General features: G+C 44.8%; 1 protein-coding gene across 1 annotated transcript in view; it reads left to right on the forward strand.

Moving 5' to 3' along the window:
- The window catches only part of LOC137373065 (LIM domain-binding protein 2), a 586,094-nt gene that overhangs the window by 34,890 nt on the left and 529,901 nt on the right, over nt 1–21,303 (forward strand). Inside the window, exon 2 of the mRNA XM_068037868.1 lies at nt 20,809–20,917. Within this exon, the coding sequence (XP_067893969.1) occupies nt 20,809–20,917 (109 nt within the window). The remainder of the gene's footprint in view (nt 1–20,808; nt 20,918–21,303) is intronic.

The following is a 21,303-nucleotide window of genomic DNA, read 5'->3' on the forward strand; positions in this document are numbered from 1 at the left end:
TCAAGATCAAGATTGATACTGGTGCCAGTGCAAATATCCTACCAGTCCGAATACTGTGTGGGGAACGCAGTGGCTAGCACCGCAGCCTCACAGCTCCAGCGACCCGGTTTCAGTTCTGGGTACTGCCTGTGCAGAGTTTGCATGTTCTCCCTGTGACCACATGGGTTTCCTCCGGGTGCTCCGGATTCCTCCCACATGCCAAAGACTTGCGGGTTGATAGGTAAAGTGGCCATTGTAAAAATTGCCCCAAGTGTAGGTATTTGGTAGGAGAACTGAGGGAAGGTGGGGATGTGAGAGGGAAAATGGGATTAATGTAGGATTAATATAAATGGGTGGTTGATGGTCGGCGCGTACTTGGGTGGCCGAAGGGCCTGTTTCGGTGCTGTATCTCTCTATGGCTCTCTATGACTCAAAGATATGTGCTGGAGTCATTGGAAATCAATGATACAACCGACAATGACCAAGTTATCGGCATACAACGGCACACCCATTCCTTGCAGTGGCACACTAACAATGCAATGCAGCAATGGCAAGTCAGCACAGAAAATCCAAGTATTCTACCTAGTAGACATGAGCGGACTAGCAGTGGCAGGACTACCAGTGTGTAAGGACCTCAACATCATAACTATCCAAGGGGAAATCTCCAAGGACCGGAACCCGCTCGCAGACTCTGACCAACATCAAACGGTGCAAGCCAGAAATCCAGCAACAACACAACTATGCTGTGCCTTCACTTCTGCTCTCTAGAGAACTGCCAGCACCACAACAAGCCAGAATGGACAGATACCTCCGTGATGTCAAGTACTCCTCCCCCAACAAGTCCTCGGCCTTGAGCCCCAAGCCTTCAGATGTGGAGGATGAGGGGAGGCGAAGGACACGCAATGTCCTGAAGAGGCAGAGGAGGAATGAGTTGAAACATTGTCTGTTGGATATTCAAGATGAGGTGCTGGAACTTCCCAAGAATGACACGGCCTCAAAAGTGGTCATCTTGAGAAAAGCAACAGAGTATATTAGCAGGCTGAAGGCAGAGCAACAGAAACTGAATGCAGAGAGAGAGAAGCTTCAGAAAAAACAGCAACAGATGAGACGCAAATTCTCCGAGCAAGAGTTGTCAAACCGCTGAAACGAAATATGGACTTTTAAGCCTCTGCACTTGTAAGTTTCACAATCCTTATCCCCATAATAGTAAATTTTACCATCTATATCCCGCAAAGCTAATTTTGATCTATGATTTTATGTGTTTTTACTTTTAGCATACGAGACTTATCTTTGGGAAGAAAGGGGATGTTATATGATTGCCTTTAAGAGTGATGACCCTTTAAAATCTTAGTATGCTAATGAGCTAAGAACCAGGGTGTAGTCATGTAACTCAAAGCCAGAGTCACTCTGCAACTATAACACCCAGAGTAAGGTTCTGTAAATAGTTTGCTCCAGGTACATTATAAGTTCGCTGTAATAAACCTATTAGAGATTTTCAGCATAACTGTACTCCATGCATTTCATTTATGTTGCAACAGACAACATAGAGAACTCATTACAATATATCACGATATTTTCATCTTATCTAAGAAATGAGTGTTTAAAAATTCATTTGCCTGAGATATTTATATTTTTATATTTGGGTCGAGAGATTTAGAAGGATGAGGGGAGCTTTGCAAGAACAACAGAAAATAGAAGTTTGCACATGAGGATAATGGTGCTTGTACCCACTTTCTATGACTTGATGATTAAACCTTTGCTTACGTTATATAGTTTAGTGCTGTCTGACAAGAATTGTGGTAATTATTTTCTTCAGTTTTCTTGTACTGTAGTATTCCCTGACTAAGAAGGTGGGGAAGCAGCCTATTTCTGGCCTTGTACATTTGTACTGTTTAGCATTTCCTGGAAAGTACATAAAAGATTACTCTAGAACTACATAATATACTGACAGATTGCTGGAAATACTCAGCAAGTGAGGCAGCATGAGTGGAGAGAGAAAAACAATGAGAGCAGTAGCTCCTCATTGAAAATGAAAGATTCTTGTGTACTAAGAGAATCGAGGGAAATGGGAAAGGTTGCGGGGGAGGGAATGGATGTTCAGGCATGATCTTATTGAATGGTGGAGCAGGCTCCCCCCTACCCCTGCTCCTATTTCTTATTTTTTGTGTTCTCAAATAGTCAGTGTGTCAGGTCGATGACCTTTCATCTGAACTGGAAGGAGTTAGAGATTTAATGGTTTATGAGCAAGTAAAGAGCTGGAAAAATAAAGGTGCAGAGGGAGTGGAGAGGAGAGAACATATCCATTACCAGGACTTGAACTTTCTTTGAGCTTCATAGGAACAATGCAAGTGAGGTCAGAATGGGAGTGGGATGGACAATTAAAATGGACAATTAAAATGACAGGCTCAAAGTCATGCTGGCAGATTGATCAGAAGTGGCAGATAGCCCACAGGCATTCTGGGGTTGATTCTTACTCTCTCAGGGCTAAACAAGGCCAGGTGAGCTGCTGACTGGTCCAAGGGTCTCGGATGATTGTATCGGCTGCCCCTTATTAAAATACTTTTTGTTGACTTCCTGACCAAAATGCCTGGGCGGTTGACAAGAAGTGGCTATTACGAGTGCCTCTATTTTTTTGTTAAATTTTGAGGATATGTGTTTTAAAACTGAAAAGGAGTCCATGGATTTTTTTTTTACAAGGGTCATGGAGAGGTTTGGATTGTAAACAGTTACTGGAAGACACCTATCTTCAAATAATTACCCAGCAGGGGTTGTTTTTGACTTGGGGAACGATGTTTACGAAGAAATGACAGGTCCAGATTTATAGGGGTCAAGAGGCTTGACTCTTGTGACATTGTTTTTGGTTTCGCTTTGGACAGTGAGTTGGAATATGGATAATAGTTTGAAAAGATAGTTGGAGTAAACCTGCCAAGGGAGCAAACCCCACCTCAATCTGTTCCAGCTGTTTGAAAAAGCCTGCCAGTTTTCCATCTCTTGAGAAGCAAGTGTAAGAAACTGCCTGAAACCCCTGTTACTACATTTTCCCTGGAAAGCCTGCCCATACTGATCTTCAGCGTCGCCTGACAAGAACTGTTCTGAGAAGATCCCAGTACCACCCACCTTTGGGACACCAAACCAGAAAAAGACTTCTGACATCTTTTCCTATCTTTTTTTTTTCAAGAGTGAGCAAGTATTTTGGCCAATGTATTTTGTTGTTTTTTATTTGTACTAGAGCTCTAAAGAGTAAATCTCTTTTTTTTTTTGTTAACTGGTGTGTGTGTTTGCGTGAGAGAGAGAGGATAAGTAAAAAGGGAACTTGTATATTTCAATCTGTGTGTTTATGCTTTGCTTCATAACTGATTAAGATTTGTTTTATAATAAACTGATAATTTTGTTTCTTAAAAAAAACTGGTTGTTATTCTGGGATAAAAATAAAGTCTGATTGTATCGGTAAGTGGGAAAAGTTTAAATGTATGTTGTAATCTGTGGAGAAGTGGAACTTGAATTAACAGTGCACTCCTCCCGCCTTGGTCATAACGTGGCTACCTGGTTGATTAAAATCAGGCTGCTTGGAGGCTGCCGCCATGGATTCACAGGAACGCGGAATAGGAAGGAACAATTCAACCGAAAATCTAAATGGGCCAACTATGAAAACATACTGCTACATAATTTATTTTTTTACCAAATCATCCTTCTCTAATTAAATAAAAATAATGACTCAAAATATCTTTGGGGAATAACTTTCCACCCTCTGCTCTTAGTCAGTGGTGTGTGAGCTACAGAGTGCAATGCAAATGAAGAAATTCCTTGATTATGAGAACATTAGAAAATTCGGAGCGAAGAAAGATCATTCAGGCCATCAAACCCACTAATCAACAACATGCTCTGGAGAAGCTGTGGGCACCACAGCAGCCGCACCCACAACCCCACCCCCAGCAAAGCTTCTTTGCCTCTGCACCTGTCTCTCCTTTAAGATGCTTCTTAATACCGTACCCCTTTGACCAAGCATTTGGTCACCTGTCCTAATGCCTGCTTCTTTGGCTAATTGTCAGTTTGTCTGCTCCTTTGAAACAGCTTTGGACCATTTACTACATTAAAGCTGCTATATAAATGCAAGTTGTTGTTGGCCTGTGCTGGGATTCTATTGCAGTTATCAATTTAATAATTTTCCACACTAATTAACTTTCAGTTCTATCTGTTTCAGCCTTATGTTCCCAAGAAAAAAATGCTCCTTGTGATGTAATTTGAATGATTGTATGATTCATTCTTTTTCAAGCAGAAAAACAACTGAATTAAATGGCAGAGATAACATACGTTTTTAAACAATCATAAATGAGTTGTTGTTGTTCTCTTACCTTTACGCTCTTCCCATGGAGAATAGTATGATGCAGTGGAAGGGTTCACAGGCTGAATAAACAGTCTGACAAGTTGTGAAGTGAATCTATGGCCGTAACCATTTTCAAACCAGTCAATGGGGTAGTTAGTCTTGTTGAATTTTGGGTTTTATGGGCTCCAACCCATGTGATGGGGCGGGGAGTGGTTTAACCCACCCACACCCACCGGGTGCAGGTAAGACACTGGATGAGTCCAGAATTCAGAATCATAGCTGCAGTCTCCACTCGTGCTCGTTTAAAAATAAAAAATAAAAATTATTTTAGAGATACAGCACTGAAACAGGCCCTTCGGCCCACCGAGTCTGTGCCGACCATCAGCCATCCATTAAAACTAATACTACATTAATCCCATATTCCTACCACATCCCCACCTTCCCTCAATTTCCCTACCACCTACCTACACTAGGGGCAATTTACAATGGCCAATTTACCTATCAACCTGCAAGTCTTTGGCTGTGGGAGGAAACCGGAGCACCCGGTGAAAACCCACGCGGTCACAGGGAGAACTTGCAAACTCTGCACAGGCAGTACCCAGAACTGAACCCGGGTCGCTGGAGCTGTGAGGCTGCGGTGCTAACCACTGCGCCACTGTGCTGCCCAAACCCCTCTGAGGGGGGTTCAAACCCTGCTGCCACTAAACCAAAGGCTTGTTCCCATAAATATGCAAATTATCATAAATACATTAGCCGAGATTTTCTGCCCAAATCTCCACTGATTTTTTTCCCTCCTGTAGCAGAACTGGGGTGGGCAGAGAAGGAAATCGGTCAGGAACCTGTTGTGCAAGGTTCCTGCCCATTTTTATAGTTGCCCAATATCCTGCTGGAAGTGACTGGTGATATACTGTACAACCACTTATGTATGGGTGCTGCACATATTGTAACAATATGGAACATCATACAATGCAATTTCCATCTTTTGTGTCTTAGCAATGCTGAATGCAAGAAACTTTGACATCTAGCAGAGCTATGAGTGGTGGACTGGTGGTTTAAAGTTTAAAAGAGCAAAGCACCTTTGCATATAATTGCAAAGCGATCGATAGTATATGTCTACATGTCTTTTTACAAAAATGCTGAACTTAACTTCTGTGCTGAAATCTTTGATTCTGAGAGTCTATTCCTAGGTCAATCCTTCTTTATAGTCGTTTGATAGTACAGAACTTGAGTATTGCTGAAAATAGAGACATTTTGTCGAAGCTTTTCGTCTTGCACTCATCAGGACAATTTGCAAGAATACCAATGTAAGGGAAGCAACAAATTTATATGTATGAGAAGAGAATGCTGATTGGTTGGCAAGTGGACTCTGATTGGTATAAATGGTGCCAGGGAGAATGCACCAGTTTACGGTAACTGACAGTTAACTGCTAAGCTTTGTTTGCAATTTAAACTGGGCAGCTTGACTCTGGTCAAGGCATTGCCCTGAAGAATGAACTAACAAATAGCTGTCACTTATTTTGTTTAGCTGAAACAGGCAGAATGTGTGTACATTTTCTTTCTGTCTGCAAAGAACAGGGCCCTGTGTATTAATATATGTAGCTTCCAGAACATGCAAATGCGCCACACTGCGAGCTCTACTGACGATCTTACATTGGTTGCCAGTGTAATTCTTAGCACATTAAGGATTATTTACCAAATATTGTCCAATCGTGAAATCACATCTAATGTTGCACATCGTGTTTTGAGTTTTGCAAGCACAGGCTGGTTGGGTACGGCCTGTACCTTGCCCTTTGCGAACAGCAGAAGGGACATGCATTTTGATATGATTCACCAGTCTTTGGGATGTACGGCCTATATACCCAGCATCACACTGGCATTGAAATTCATATATCACATTCATCGTTTGTGTGATAGGCAGAACGTCTTTTTGGCTTGACGGCAGCATTGTGTTAGTGGCAAGCACCACATGTGTTGTTACTGCATCGTGGCAGCGTGAAACAGCTAGCTTTACTTGTTGCCCAAAATTTTGGGATACATTACCTTTTCAGGGTAATTTGAGTTAGACTGGGCGCTTTTCAGGGCCGAAAATGACGGCCTACGGGCCCGTTCATATGTTTGCGTGATTTACAGCGATTTGCGAGAAATTATCTGATCAGGGTAGCCATTGTCATGGAGGATGTCTTTGATTCGCCCTATTTCAGCATCAAGCTTGCATGGTGAGCAAATGGCTCGGGTCCGATTTACAAGGTTGCTGATCAGACCGATCTTTATTACGTGTGGAACTGTGAGAATCCCAATGCGCTATAAGATTGGCTTTCTTTATTTGTAAATGTTCAGACTGGGGAAAAAAATTGCATCCCTTAATCCTGTGTGCTAACTCTTTCTCTAATAATTTACATTAATCAGTGGGAAACAATGGGGAACAGTTACATTTCCAACATCTGTGAGGGATTCCCCAGGGAAGAAATGCCCAGCTCCACATTATCTCTTCTCTGGCTCCTGGTGGATGTTATCAGAACCAACAAATTTCTCTCTGTAGGTGGCACCACTCCCAAAACTGCATGGGTTAATGCAAACATAGAACCATATAACAGTTACAGCATAGAATGAGGCCATTCAGCCCATCATGTCTGCGCTGGCGGAAAAAACGAGCCGCCCAATCTAATCCCACCTTGCATCACCTGATCTAAAGCCTTGCAGGTTACAGCACTTCAGGTGCATGTCCAGGTACCTTTTAAATGAGTTGAAGGTTTCTGCCTCCACCACCGTTCCTGGCAATGAATTTCAGACACCCACCACTCTCCAGGTGAAAAAGTTTCTTCTCATGTCCCCTTTAATCCTTCTACCAATCACCTTAACAACGTTAATCATCATTAACAACGAGCTCAGTAGACTCAATGGAGACATTGCAGCACTTCAGGAGACACTCCTCCCTGCGAGCGGATCTCTAACAGAGCAAGACTACACCTTCTTCTGGCAGGGTAGGGATCCTGAAGAACCAAGACAGCATGGAGTGCGCTTCGCCATCAGAAACTCTTTGCTTAGCATGATAGAGCCACCCTCAAATGGCTCGGAACGCATACTGTCCATCCGACTGTTCACCGCCTCTGGTCCAGTACACCTACTCAGCATCTATGCTCCAACACTCTGCTCCCCACATGAAGCTAAAGACCAGTTCTACGAGGAACTCCATTATATCATTAATAGCATCCCCAACACGGAACACCTGTTCCTGCTGGGGGACTTTAATGCCAGGGTTGGGGCCGACCATGACTCATGACCCTCCTGCCTTGGGCGCTATGGCATTGGTAGGATAGAGGGGGATGTAAAAGGGGTGAGGGAGTTGCATTACTGGTTAAGGAGAATATCACAGCTGTACTGCGGGAGGAGACCTCAGAGAGGTCATGCAGCGAGGCAATATGGGTGGAGCTCAGGAATAGGAAGGGTGCAGTCATGATGTTGGGGGTTTACTACAGGCATCCCAACAGCCAGCAGGAGGTAGAGGAGCAGATATGTAGACAAATTTTGGAAAGATGTAAAGGTAACAGGGTTGTAGTGGTGGGTGATTTTAACCCCCAATATTGACTGGGACTCACTTAGTGCTAGGGGCTTGGATGGGGCAGAATTTGTGAGGATCATCCAGGAGGGCTTCTTGAAACAGTATGTAGATAGTCCAACTAGGCATTCTGGACCTGGTATTGGGGAATGAGCCCGGCCAGGTGGTCGAAGTTTCAGTGGGGGAGCATTTTGGGAGCAGTGACCAGAATTCCATAAGTTTTAAGGTACTTGTGGATAAGGATAAGAGTAATCCTCCAGTGAAGGTGCTAAAGGTGAAGGGGAAGGCTAATTATAACAATATTAGGCAGGAACTGAAGAATTTAGATTGGGGGGCGGCTGTTTGAGGGTAAATCAACATCTGGCATATGGGAGTCTTTCAAACGTCAGCTGATTAGAATCCAGGACCAGCATGTTCCTGTGAGGAAGAAAGACAAGTTTGGCAAGTTTCGGGAAGCTTGGATAACACGGGATATTGTGAGCCCAGTCAAAAAGAAAAAGGAAGCATTTGTAAGGGCTGGAAGGCTAGGAACAGATGAAGCACTTGAGGAATATAAAGACAGTAGGAAGGAACTTGAGCAAGGAGTTAGGAGGGCTAAAAGGGGTCATGAAAAGTAATTGGCAAACAGGATTAAGGAAAATCCCAAGGCTTTTTATACATATATAAAGAGCAAAAGGGTAACCAGGGAAAGGGTTGGCCCACTCAAGGACAGAGTTGGGAATTTATGTGTGGAGCCAGAGGAAATGGGTGAGGTGCTAAATGAGTACTTTGCATCAGTATTCACCAAGGAGAAGGACTTGGTGGATGATGAGCCTAGGGAAGGGAGTGCAGATAGTCTCAGTCATCTCATTATCAAAAAGGAGGAGGTGTTGGGTGTCTTGCAAAGCATTAAGGTAGATAAGTCCCCAGGGCCTGATGGGATCTACCCTAGAATACTGAGGGAGGCAAGGGAAGAAATTGCTGGGGCCTTGACAGAAATCTTTGCATCCTCATTGGCTACAGGTGAGGTCCCAGAGGACTGGAGAACAGCCAATGTTGTTCCTTTGTTTAAGAAGGGTGGTAAGGATAATCCAGGAAATTGTAGGCCGGTGAGCCTTACGTCAGTGGTAGGGAAACTATTAGAGAGGATTATTCGGGACAGGATTTACCCCCATTTGGAAACAAACAAACTTATTAGCGAGAGACAGCATGGTTTTGTGAAGGGGAGGTCGTGTCTTACTAATTTGATTGAGTTTTTTGAGGAAGTGACGAAGATGATTGATGAGGGAAGGGCGGTGGATGTTGTCTATATGGACTTTAGTAAAACCTTTGACTAGGTCCCGCATGGCAGACTCGTGCAAAAGGTGAAGTCACACGGGGTCAGAGGTGAGCTGGCAAGATGGATACAGAACTGGCTCAGTCACAGAAGACAGAGGGTATCAGTGGATGGGTGTTTTTCTGAATGGAGTGATGTGACTAGTGGTGTTCCGCAGGGATCAGTGCTGGGACGTTTGCTGTTTGTAGTATATATAAATGATTTGGAGGAAAATGTAGCTGGTCTGATTAGTAAGTTTGCGGACGACACAAAGGTTGGTGGGGTTGCGGATAATGATGAGGATTGTCAGAGGATACAGCAGTATATAGATCGGTTGGAGACTTGGGCGGAGAAATGGCAGATGGAGAAATGGCAGATGGAGTTTAATCCGGACAAATGTGAGGTAATGCATTTTGGAAGGTCTAATGCAGGTGGGAGGTATTCAGTAAATGGCAGAACCCTTAGGAGTATTGACAGGCAGAGAGGTCTGGGCGTACAGGTCCACAGGTCACTGAAAGTGGCAACACAGGTGGATAAGGTAGTCAAGAAGGCATACGGCATGCTTGCCTTCATTGGTCGGGGCACAGAGTATAAAAATTGGCAAGTTATGCTGCAGCTGTACAGAACCTTAGTTAGGCCACACTTAGAATATTGCGTGCAATTCTGGTCGCCACACTACCAGAAGGACGTGGAGGCTTTGGAGAGGGTACAGAGGAGGTTTACCAGGATGTTACCTGGTCTGGAGGGCATTAGCTATGAGGAGAGGTTGGAAAAACTGGGATTGTTTTCACTGGAACGACGGAGGTGGAGGGGCGACATGATAGAAGTTTACAAAGTTATGAGCGGCATGGACAGAGTGGATAGTCAGAAACTTGTTCCCAGGGTGGAAGAGTCAGTTACTAGGGGACATAGGTTTAAGGTGCGAGGGCAAAGTTTAAAGGGGATGTGCGAGGAAAGTTTTTTACACAGAGGGTGGTGAGTGCCTGGACATTGCTGCCAGGGGAGGTGGTGGAAGCCGATACGATAGTGACGTTTAAGAGACATCTTGACAAATATATGAATAGGAAGGGAATAGAGGGATATGGGCCCCGGAAGTGCAGAAGGTGTTAGTTTCGGCAGGCATCGAGATCGGCGCAGGCTTGGAGGGTCGAATGGCCTGTTCCTGTGCTGTATTGTTCTTTGTTCTTTGAATGAGAACGGACAGAGACTGCTTGAGTTGTGTACCTATCATAACCTCTGCATCACCAACTCATTCTTTCACACTAAACCCTGTTACCAGGTTTCTTGGAGGCACCCAAGATCACGTCGTTGGCACCAGCTGGACCACATCGTCACAAGGCGAGCCTCTTTAAACAGCGTTCAAATCACACGCAGCTTCCACAGTGCAGACTGCGACACTGACCACTCCCTGGTGTGCAGCAAGATTAGCCTCAAACCAAAGAAGCTGCATCACTCCATGCAGAAGGGCCGCCCGCGCATCAACACGAGCAGAATTTCTCATCCACAGCTGTTACGTAAGTTTCTAAATTCATTGCCCTTCAAAACTCTCCCACAGGGGATGCAGAGACCAAGTGGGCCCACATCAGAGACACCATCTGTGACTCAGCAATGACCACCTATGGCAAACGTGTGAAGCGGAATGCAGACTGGTTTCAATCTCACATTGAAGAGCTGGAACCTGTCATAGCTGCTAAGCGCATTGCACTGCTGAACTACAAGAAAGGCCCCAGCGAGTTAATATCCGTAGCACTTAAAGCAGCCAGAAGCGCTGCTCAAAGAACAGCCAGGCACTGCGCAGATGACTACTGGCAGCACCTATGCAGTCATATTCAGCTGGCCTCTGACACCGGAAGTATTAGAGGAATGTATGATGGCATTAAGAGAGCTTTTGGACCAACCATCAAGACGATCACCCCCCTCAAATCTAAATCAGGGGACACAATCACTGGCCAATGCAAGCAAATGGACCGCTGGGTGGAACACTACCTCGAACTGTACTCCAGGGAGAATGTTGTCACTGATACCGCCCTCAATGCAGCCCAGTCTCTGCCAGTCATGGATGAGCTGGACGTACAGCCAACAAAATCGGAACTCAGTGATGCCATTGATTCTCTAGCCAGCGTAAAAGCCCCTGGGAAGGACGGCATTACCCCTGAAATAATCAAGAGTGCCAAGCCTGCTATACTTTCAGCACTGTACGAACTGCTTTGCCTGTGCTGGACGAGGGAGCAGTACCACAGGACATGCGCGATGCCAATATCATCACCCTCTATAAGAACAAGGGTGACCGCAGTGACTGCAACAACTACGGTGGAATCTCCCTGCTCAGCATTGTGGGGAAAGTCTTCGCTCGAGTCGCTTTAAACAGGCTCCAGAAGCTGGCTGAACATGTCTACCCTGAGGCACAGTGTGGCTTTCGAGCAGAGAGATCCACCATTGACAAGCTGTTGTCCCTTCGCCAGCAACAGGAGAAATGCCGTGAACAACAGATGCCCCTCTACGGTGCTTTCATTGATCTCACCAAAGCCTTTGACCTAGTCAGCAGACGTGGTCTCTTCAGACTACTAGAAAAGATTGGATGCCCACCAAAGCTACTAAGTATCATCACCTCATTCCATGACCATATGAAAGGCACAATTCAGCATCGCGGTGCCTCATCAGACCCCTTTCCTATCCTGAGTGGCGTGAAACAGGGCTGTGCTCTCGCACCTACACTGTTTGGGACCTTCTTCTCCCTGCTGCTCTCACATGCGTTCAAGTCTTCAGAAGAAGGAATTTTCCTCCACACAAGATCAGGTGGCAGGTTGTTCAACCTTGCCCGTCTAAGAGCGAAGACCAAAGTACGGAAAGTCCTCATCAGGGAACTCCTCTTTGCTGATGATGCTGCATTAACATCTCACACTGAGGAGTGTCTGCAGAGACTCATCGACAGGATTGTGGCTGCCTGCAATGAATTTGGTCTAACCATCAGCCTCAAGAAAACGAACATCATGGGACAGGACGTCAGAAACGCCCCATCCATAAATATCGGTGACCAACTCTGGAAGTGGTTCAAGAGTTCACCTACCTCGGCTCAACTATCACCAGTAACCTGTCTCTCGATGCAGAATTCAACAAGCGCATGGGAAAGACTTCCTCTGCTATGTCCAGACTGGCCAAGAGAGTGTGGGAAAATGGCGCACTGACACAGAACACAAAAGTCCAAGTGTATCAAGCCTGTGTCCTCAGTACCTTGCTCTACAGCAGCAAGGCCTGGACAATGTACGTCAGCCAAGAGCGACGTCTCAATTCTTTCCATCTTCGCTGCCTCCGGAGAATCCTTGGCATCAGGTGGCAGGACCGTATCTCCAACACAGAAGTCCTCGAGGCGGCCAATGTCCCCAGCATATACACCCTACTAAGCCAGCGGCGCCTGAGATGGCTTGGCCATGTGAGCCGCACGGAAGATGGCAGAATCCCTAAGGGCACATTGTACAGCGAGCTCGTCACTGGTATCAGACCCACTGGCCGTCCTTGTCTCCGCTTTAAAGACGTCTGCAAACGCGACATGAAGTCCTGTGACATTGACCACAAGTCGTGGGAGTCAGTTGCCAGCGATCGCCAGAGCTGGCGGACAACCATAAAGGCGGGGCTAAAGTGTGGCGAGTCGAAGAGACTTAGCAGTTGGCAGGAAAAAAGACAGAAGCGCAAGGAGAGAGCCAACTGTGTAACAGCCCCGACAACCAATTTTATCTGCAGCACTTGTGGAAGAGTCTGTCACACTAGAATTGGCCTTTATAGCCACTCCAGGCGCTGCTTCACAAACCACTGACCACCTCCAGGCGCTTACCCATTGTCTCCCGAGACAAGGAGCCCAAAGAAGAAGAAGAAATCACCTTAAATTTGTGCCTGCTGGTATTTGATCTCTCCACTAGGGGAAAAAGGTCCTTCCTGTCTACTCTATCTCGGCCCCTCATAATTTCGTACACCTCTATTACGTCACCCGTCAGCCTCCTCTGTTCTAAGGAAAACAATGTAGCCTATCCAATCTTTCCTCATAGCTGCAGTTTTCAAGCCCTGGCAACATTCTTGTGAATCTCCTCTGTACTCTCTCCAGATCAATTATGTTCTTCCTGTAATGTGGTGACCAGAACTGTACACAATACTCCAATTGTAGCCTAACCAGTGTTTTATACAGTTCCAGTATTACATCCCTGCTTTTGTATTCGTAGCTCAGCCAATAAAGGAAAGCATTCCATATGCCTTCTTCACCACTTTATCTACCTGTCCTGCCACCTTTAGGGACCTGTGGACATGCACTCCAAGGTCCCTCACTTCTTCTACCCCTCTCAATATCCTCCCGTTTATTGTGTATTCCCTTGCTTTATTCGCTCTCCCCAAATGCATTACCTTACACTTTTCTAGATTGAATTCCATTTGCCACTTTTCCGCGCACTCAACCAAACCATTGATATCATTCTGGAGTCTACAGCTGTCCTCTTCGCTATCAACTACATGGCCAATTTTTGTGTCATCAACAAATTTCCCAAACATGCCTCCCACATTTAAGTCCAAATCATTAATACATAGCAAGAGATCCAGCACTGAGCCCTGTGGAATGCCACTGGAAACCGCTTTCCATTCGCAAAAATATCCGTCGACTACTACCCTTTGTTTCCTATCATGGAGCCAATTTTGGATCCAACCTGCCACATTCCCCAGTATCCCATGGGTTTCAATTTACTGACCAGTCTGCCATGTGGGACCTTGTCAAATGCCTTACCAATATCCATGTCGACAACATCCGCTGCACTACCCTCATCGATCCTCCTTGTTACTTCCTCAAAAAACTCAATCAAGTTAGTAAGACATGACCTTCCCTTAACAGATATATGTTGACTAATCCATGCCTTTCTAAGTGGCAGTTTATCCTGTCCCTCAGAATTGATTCGAACAGTTTACCACCACCGAGGTCAGACTGACTGGCCTATAATTATTTGGACTAACCCTCGCACTCTTTTTAAACAGTGATATAATGTTCACAGACCTCCAATCCTCTGGCACCTCACGCATATCCAGTGAGGATTTGAAGGTGATGCTCAGCGCATTCGATATTTCCTCCCTGGCTTTCTTTAAAAACTTGGGATGCAATCCATCTGGCCCTGGCGATTTATCAACTTTCAAGGATGTCAGACCCACTAGTACTTCCTCTTTCATTATACTTATTGTATTTAATATTTCACACTTTTCCTCTTTAACTACAATTTCTGCACCATCCCTCTCCTTTGTGAAAACAGAGACAAAAAACTCATGAAGAAACCTACCCACATCTTCTGCATCCACGCGTAAGTTCCCTTGTACTTCTCTGATAGGCCCTACCCTTTCCTTAGTTATCCTCTTGCTCTTAATGTACTGGTAATACATTGGGTTTTCCTTGATTTTACCTGCCAATAATTTTTCATGTCTTCTCTTTGCTTTTCTAATTTCCTTTTTTACTTCGCCCCTGCACTTTCGGTACTCCTCTAGGCTTTCTAAAGTATTAAGATTTTTGTGATTGTCCTAAGCTTTCTTTTTCTGCTTTAACTTACCCTGTAAGCTTCTAGATAACCAGGGGGCTCTAGATTTGGCTGTATCCCCCTTTATCTTTGTAGGGACATGCCTACACTGTGCTTGTTTTATCTCGCTTTTGAATGCCTCCCACTGGTTTGCAACTGATTTTCTTTCAAGTAGCTTTATCCAGTCCACTTTCGCCAGATCATCTCTCAGTTTCGTAAAATTTGCCTTTCCCCACTTTAGAACTTCTGTCCCTGTTTTAACTTTGTCCTTTTCCATGATTATGCTAAAACTAACTATTATGGTCACTATCTCCAAAATGGTCACCCACTGCTACTTCATCCACTTGCCCAGCTTCATTACGGAAGGCGAAATCTAGAATTGGCCTTGCTACGTGCTGGTTAAAAAGGTTCTCTTGAATGCAGTTCAAGAATTTTGTGCTCTCTGTGCCCTTCATACTGTTGGTATCCCAGTTGATATTCTGGTAGTTGAAATCCCCAACTATTATTGCCCTATAGTTTTTGCGCTCAGAAATTTGCCTACATATTTGTTCTTCTATCTCCCCCTCACTATTTGGGGGTCTATAGTACACTCCTAGGGGTGTGGCTGCCCCTTTTTTATTTCTGAGCTCCACCCATATGACCGCATTTGATGATTCATTTTTCATATCATCCATCCTCACAGCTGTTATTGATTCCTTACCCAAGGGGTGGAGGTGGCATAGTGGTATTGTCACTGGACTAGTAACCCAGAGACCCAGGGAATTGCTTTGGGGACATGGGTTCGAATCCCATTTGAATTTGAATTCAATTAATAAATCTGGAATTAAAAGCTAGTCTAATGATGGCCATCAAACCATTGTTGATTGTTGTAAAAACCCACCTGGTTCACTAATGTCTTTTAGGGAAGGAAATCTGCTGTCCTTACCTGGTCTGGCCTACATGTGACTCCAGACCCACAGCACTGCCCTCTGAAATGGCCTTGCAAGCCACTCAGTTGTATCTAACCGCTACAAACTCAATAGAAAAGAATGAAACCGGATGGACCCCCCGGCATCGACCTAGGCACAAGAAACGACAGCGGCAAATCCAGCCCTGTCGACCCTGCAAAGTCCTCCTTACTAACATTTGGGGGCTTGTGTCAAAGTTGGCAGAGCTGTCCCCAGACTAGTCAAGCAACAGCCTGACATAGTCATACTCATGGAATCATACCTTACAGACAATGTCCCAGACACTGCCATCACCATCCTAGGGTATGTCCTATCCCGCCGACAGGACAGACCCAGCAGAGGTGGCGGCACAGTGGTATATGGTTGGGAGGGAGTTGCCATTGGAGTCCTCAACAACTTCTCCGGACCCCATGAAGTTTCATGGCATCAGTTCAAACATGGGCAAGGAAACCTCCTGCTGATTAGCACCTACTGCCCTCCCTCAGCTGATGAGTCAGTACTCCTCCATGTTAAACACCACTTGGAGGAAGCACTGAGGGTGGCAAGGGCACAGAATGTACTCTGGATGGGGGACTTCAATGTCCATCACCAAGAGTGGCTCAGTAGCACCAATACTGACCATGCTGGCCGAATCCTAAAGGACATAGCTGCTAGACTGGGTCTGTGGCAGGTGGTGAGGGAACCAACAAGAGAGAAAAACATACTTGTCCTCGTCCTCACCAATCTGCCTGCCGTAGATGCATCTGTCCGTGACAGTAGTGGTAGGAGTGACCACCGCACAGTCCTTGTGGAGACTAAGTCACGCCTTCACATTGAGGATACCCTCCATCGTGTTGTGTGGCACTACCACTGTGCTAAATGGGATAGATTTCGAATAGATCTAGTAATGCAAAACTAGGCATTCATGAGGCGCTGTGGGCCATCAGCAGCAGCAGAATTGTACTCAACCACAATCTGTAATCTCATGGCCCGGCATATCCCCCACTCTGCCATTCCCATCAAGCCAGGAGACCAACCCTGGTTCACTGAAGAGTGCAGGAGGGCATGCCAGGGGCAGCACCCAGGCATACCTCAAAATGAGGTGTCAACCTGGTGAAGCTACAACACAAGACTACTTGTGTGCCAAACTGCATATGCAGCATGCGATAGACAGAGCTCAGCAATCCCAAGCCAACGGATCAGATCTGATCTTTGCAGTCTTGCCACATCCATGAATGGTGGTGGACAATTAAACAACTAGCAGGAGGAGGTGGCTCCACAAATATCCCCATCCTCAATGATGGGGGAGCCCAGTACATAATTGCTAAAGATAAGGCTGAAGCATTTGCAACAATCTTCAGCCAGAAGTGCCGAGTTGATGATCCATCTCGGCCTCCACCTGAAGTCCCCAACATCACAGATGTCAGACTTCAGCCAATTCGATTCACTCCGTGTGATATCAAGAAATGACTGAAGGCACTGGACACTGCAAAGGCTATGGGCCCTGACAATATTCCGGCAATAGTACTGAAGACCTGTGCTCCAGAACTTGCTGCGCCCCTAGCCAAGCTGTTCCAGTACAGCTACAATACTGGCATCTACCCTGCAATGTGGAAAATTGCCCAGGTATGTCCTGTACAGAAAAAGCAGGACAAGTCCAACCTGGCCAATTACTGCCCCATCAGTCTACTCTCAATCATCAGTGAAGTGATGGAATGTGTCATCAACAGTGCCATCAAGCAGCACTTTCTTAGCAATAACCTGCTCAATGACGCTCAATTTGGGTTGCTTGAGGGCCACTCAGCTCCTGACCTCATTACAGCCTTGGTTCAAACATGGTCAAAAGGGCTGAACTCGAGGTGAGAGTGACTGTCCTTATCATCAAGGCAGTATTTGATCGAGTATGTCCTAGCAAATCTGATGTCAATGGGAATCGGGGAAAACTCTCCGCTGGTTGAAGTCATACATAGTGCAAAGGAAGATGGTTGTGGTTGTTAGAGGTCAATCATCTGAGCTGCAGGACATCACTGCAGGAGTTCCTCAGGGTAGTGTCCTAGGCCCAACCATCTTCAGCTGCTTCATCAATGACCTTCCTTCAATCATAAGGTCAGAAGTGGGGACGTTCGCTGATGATTGCACAATGTTCAGCACCACTCGCGACTCCTCTGATACTGAAGCAATCCGTGTAGAAATGCAGCAAGACCTGGACAATATGCAGGCTTGAGCTGATAAGTGGTAAGAATATTTGTGCCACACAAGTGCCAGGCAATGACCATCTCCAACAGGAGAGAATTTAACCATCTCCCCTTGACATTCAATGGCATTACCATCGCTGAATCCCCCACTATCATCATCCTGGGGGCTACCATTGACCAGAAACTGAACTGGAGTAGCCATATAAATACCGTGGCTGCAAGAGCAAGTCAGAGGCTAGGAATCCTGCGGCGAGTAACTCACCTCCTGGCTCCCCAAAGCCTGTCGACCATCTACAAGGCACAAGTCCGGAGTGTGATGGAATACTGTCCACTTGCCTGGATGGGTGCAGCTCCAACAACAGTCAAGAAGCTTGACCCCATCCAGGATAAAGCAGCCCGCTTGATTGGCTCCCCATGCACAAATATTCACTCCCTCTTCCACCGATGCACAGTGGCAACAGTGTATACCATCTACAAGATGCACTGCAGCAATGCACCAAGGCTCCTTCGACAGCACCTTCCAAGCCCGCGACCTCTACCAACTAGAAGGACAAGGGCAGCAAATGCATGGGAACACCTGCAAATTCCCCTCCAAGTCACACACCATTCTGACTTGGAACTATATCGCCGTTCCTTCACTGTCGCTGGGTCAAAATCCTGGAACTCCCTTCCTAACAGCACTGTGGGTGTACCTACCTAACATGGACTGCAGCAGTTCAAGAAGGCAGCTCACCACCACCTTCTCAAGGTCAATTACTGATGGGCAATAAATGCTGGCCTGGCCAGCGATGTCTACATATGCTGAATGAATTTTTTAAAAACTCTCTTTTTAAACCCCTCTCTATCCCACCTGAAAACTCTATATCCAGGGATGTTGAGCTGCCATTCTTGCCCCTCCTTAAGCCAAAAATTGTCTTAACCTCATTGAGTTTTTTTCATTTAGCGTCTATGGTATTGTGATGTGCCGTTACACTAGAATATCTAAAGCCAATGATACTAATTTTATTGCTGCAATTTGTTTCTCAATCTGTAGTCCTAAATGATGATAATTGTAATGCAGTTGCATAATGGAACCAAATCTCTACCAGGCCACAGGAAATCAAACTTTAAGGCAAAATAACCGATTGCTACATCTAATAGAATACTTCATTAAATACTATGCATGTACAATTTTACAGGGAAACCTAGAAACACTCTGTTTATAACTTGTCATTTGAAGAATAGACTTTATAAATAATACCTATTTAGGTTGCAAGAGAAGAAAGTGCTGTTACAACAAGTGGAGTTGTCTCAGATAATGGACAGTGGCAGTCGCTGTGAAAGACCTGGGGAGATTGTTTTTTGGTACTGTTGAGCAACAGATATCCTACTGTTTTAACGCATGATGCAGCATTTCTGATAATTAACTCTGTGTTTAACCTTCTGCATATGGGGACGGAGCTCCAGGTGATAGCACTGTCTGGAAGCGTCTTGTGACGAGCAGGAACAGCAATGTGTGAATCAGAGTGATTGCTATTGGACATTGAGTTGTAGCTGTAGCAGCTCTTGTGTTCCTGGCCTGTGCATGAAAAGTTGGTTAAATTTGTGTCATGCTGCACCAGTCACAACTTTGTGGAAGAATAATAACCTCTGATGTCGGGAGTACTTTCTGCAATTGAGCAGATTATCTACATCAAGTCCTCAGGTCTGCATAGCCTCTACAACCTTTCCCAGCCCGTTTCACTATCTTTTTATCAAGGGAATATCAAATGCAATTGTTTTTTCAGTTAGGATACAAAGGCAAAGGGCCGTGTTCCCGGGTTGAACAAAAGAATAAAAATACAAGTTATATCAGGAAATATTGATTAGGTGGCATCCACCCTTTAGTGTTCTATTTCTAAAAGGTCCTACTGGAAACTAAATTTGGTTGGTCTTCAATGAGTACACACAGTTATTGACCACCAAGTAAATTGAGTGCAGCCAAACTAGAAATTTGATGATTGGAACCACCTTATAAATATTAACTACATTTCAAATGGGTTTAGCCCAGTCCAATGGCTAAGCATCACTTCACATTAACTGGTCCTGAGGTCAGTGCTTTTGTTATTATTTGGAATAAAAATTAATCGTGACTATTTAGTACTGAGAGCTTAGAGATTGTAAGTGAAGTTTTGCTCTTGCATTAGTGTGAAATTAACTAACCTGTGTTCCTTTTGCTCCTTATTACCATAAACTACAGAATCACCCCTCCTGTAAATTCACCATTTAATTGAAGCTGCAGTGATCTGGGCACATAAAAATTGGCATTAAAGATTTTGAAGGACTTTCTGATTTAGTATCATTAACATACAGAAGCATGTAATTCATTTAAATGGGGTTGCACAGTGATGCACACCTCCAAAGTGCAGTCAATTCAGCACAAATTGATTTGAACTTATTTCTGTCTTGGGAACAGATGAGACCGAATTTCCCATTTAGCCTCAAAAGCCTCATTGTGCACTGAGTCATGGATTTATTTAAGCAATCAAAGATTTCCTTTCACATCTCTACCCAATCAGCTTGGCAATCATCACCCTTTTGACCTATGGTAAGAACCTTGCAGAATAATAGATAACAGTAATTCTTTTTAGCTTCAAATGCATACATTTGCTGCTTCACAAAAGGAACTGGACTATTTGTGAAGTTACATTTTAAAAGATAGGATGTTTTCCAACAGCGTAGAAAAGATGATAATTTTAAACTCATCGCTTCTGATTTGCAATTGGCGATGCTAAATAAGCTGTTGAGACCAGTGGGATTTTGATCCCATCACAGAGATTTACAGTAAGTTCTGCTTCTCTTAAAATCATTCATGCTCTTTTTCATTTGTTCCTGTGGAAAACTGGTTGATACTAGTTAGGACTGAAGTGGATGAGAAAGCTTATGATTTTCATGTAATGGGAGTCTTTTAGTGAAGATGGAACAGACATTCAGGTTTACAAATACTTTAAAATTGTTAATGTTGTCGTCTTGCTTTTGTAGGCTGCTATCCTTTGAAACGTTCCAAACTGTACTCGCCACAAGAACTTGTATCTACCACCCCAATTCCTTTTTCATTCAGCTTCAGAACTATGTTGGATCGAGATATGGGGTAAGAGTGATATTTTTGTAATCTGTCTAGTTGTGGTTTGTTTCGTTGTAAAGGCTCCAGTAATTTCGGGGACGAAGACTATTCTGAAAGTGGTGCTTTATGATTCAACACAGGTTTAGCATTAAAGATGTAACATTGTTAAACTTCTTTTGTGTCATCAAATGACAATCTGAATTTGTTTGGAGGATGCCATGTACTCGGGCACTGTACCATGTAATAACATGATTTAGATTTTCTTCACGTGGCTGACTCACCTGAACTGTACAGGAGAAGTGTTGAGTCGAAGCAAGGCACTTTCTCAGAGGGAAGGGAAAATTAAATGCCAGAATAACCTGGGCTGATCATGCACACCATGGTGGGCAACTCAAGAGCAGTGTTGGTGTGGG

Source organism: Heterodontus francisci, chromosome 1 (genome assembly GCF_036365525.1).
Source record: "Heterodontus francisci isolate sHetFra1 chromosome 1, sHetFra1.hap1, whole genome shotgun sequence".
Lineage (NCBI taxonomy): Eukaryota > Metazoa > Chordata > Chondrichthyes > Heterodontiformes > Heterodontidae > Heterodontus > Heterodontus francisci.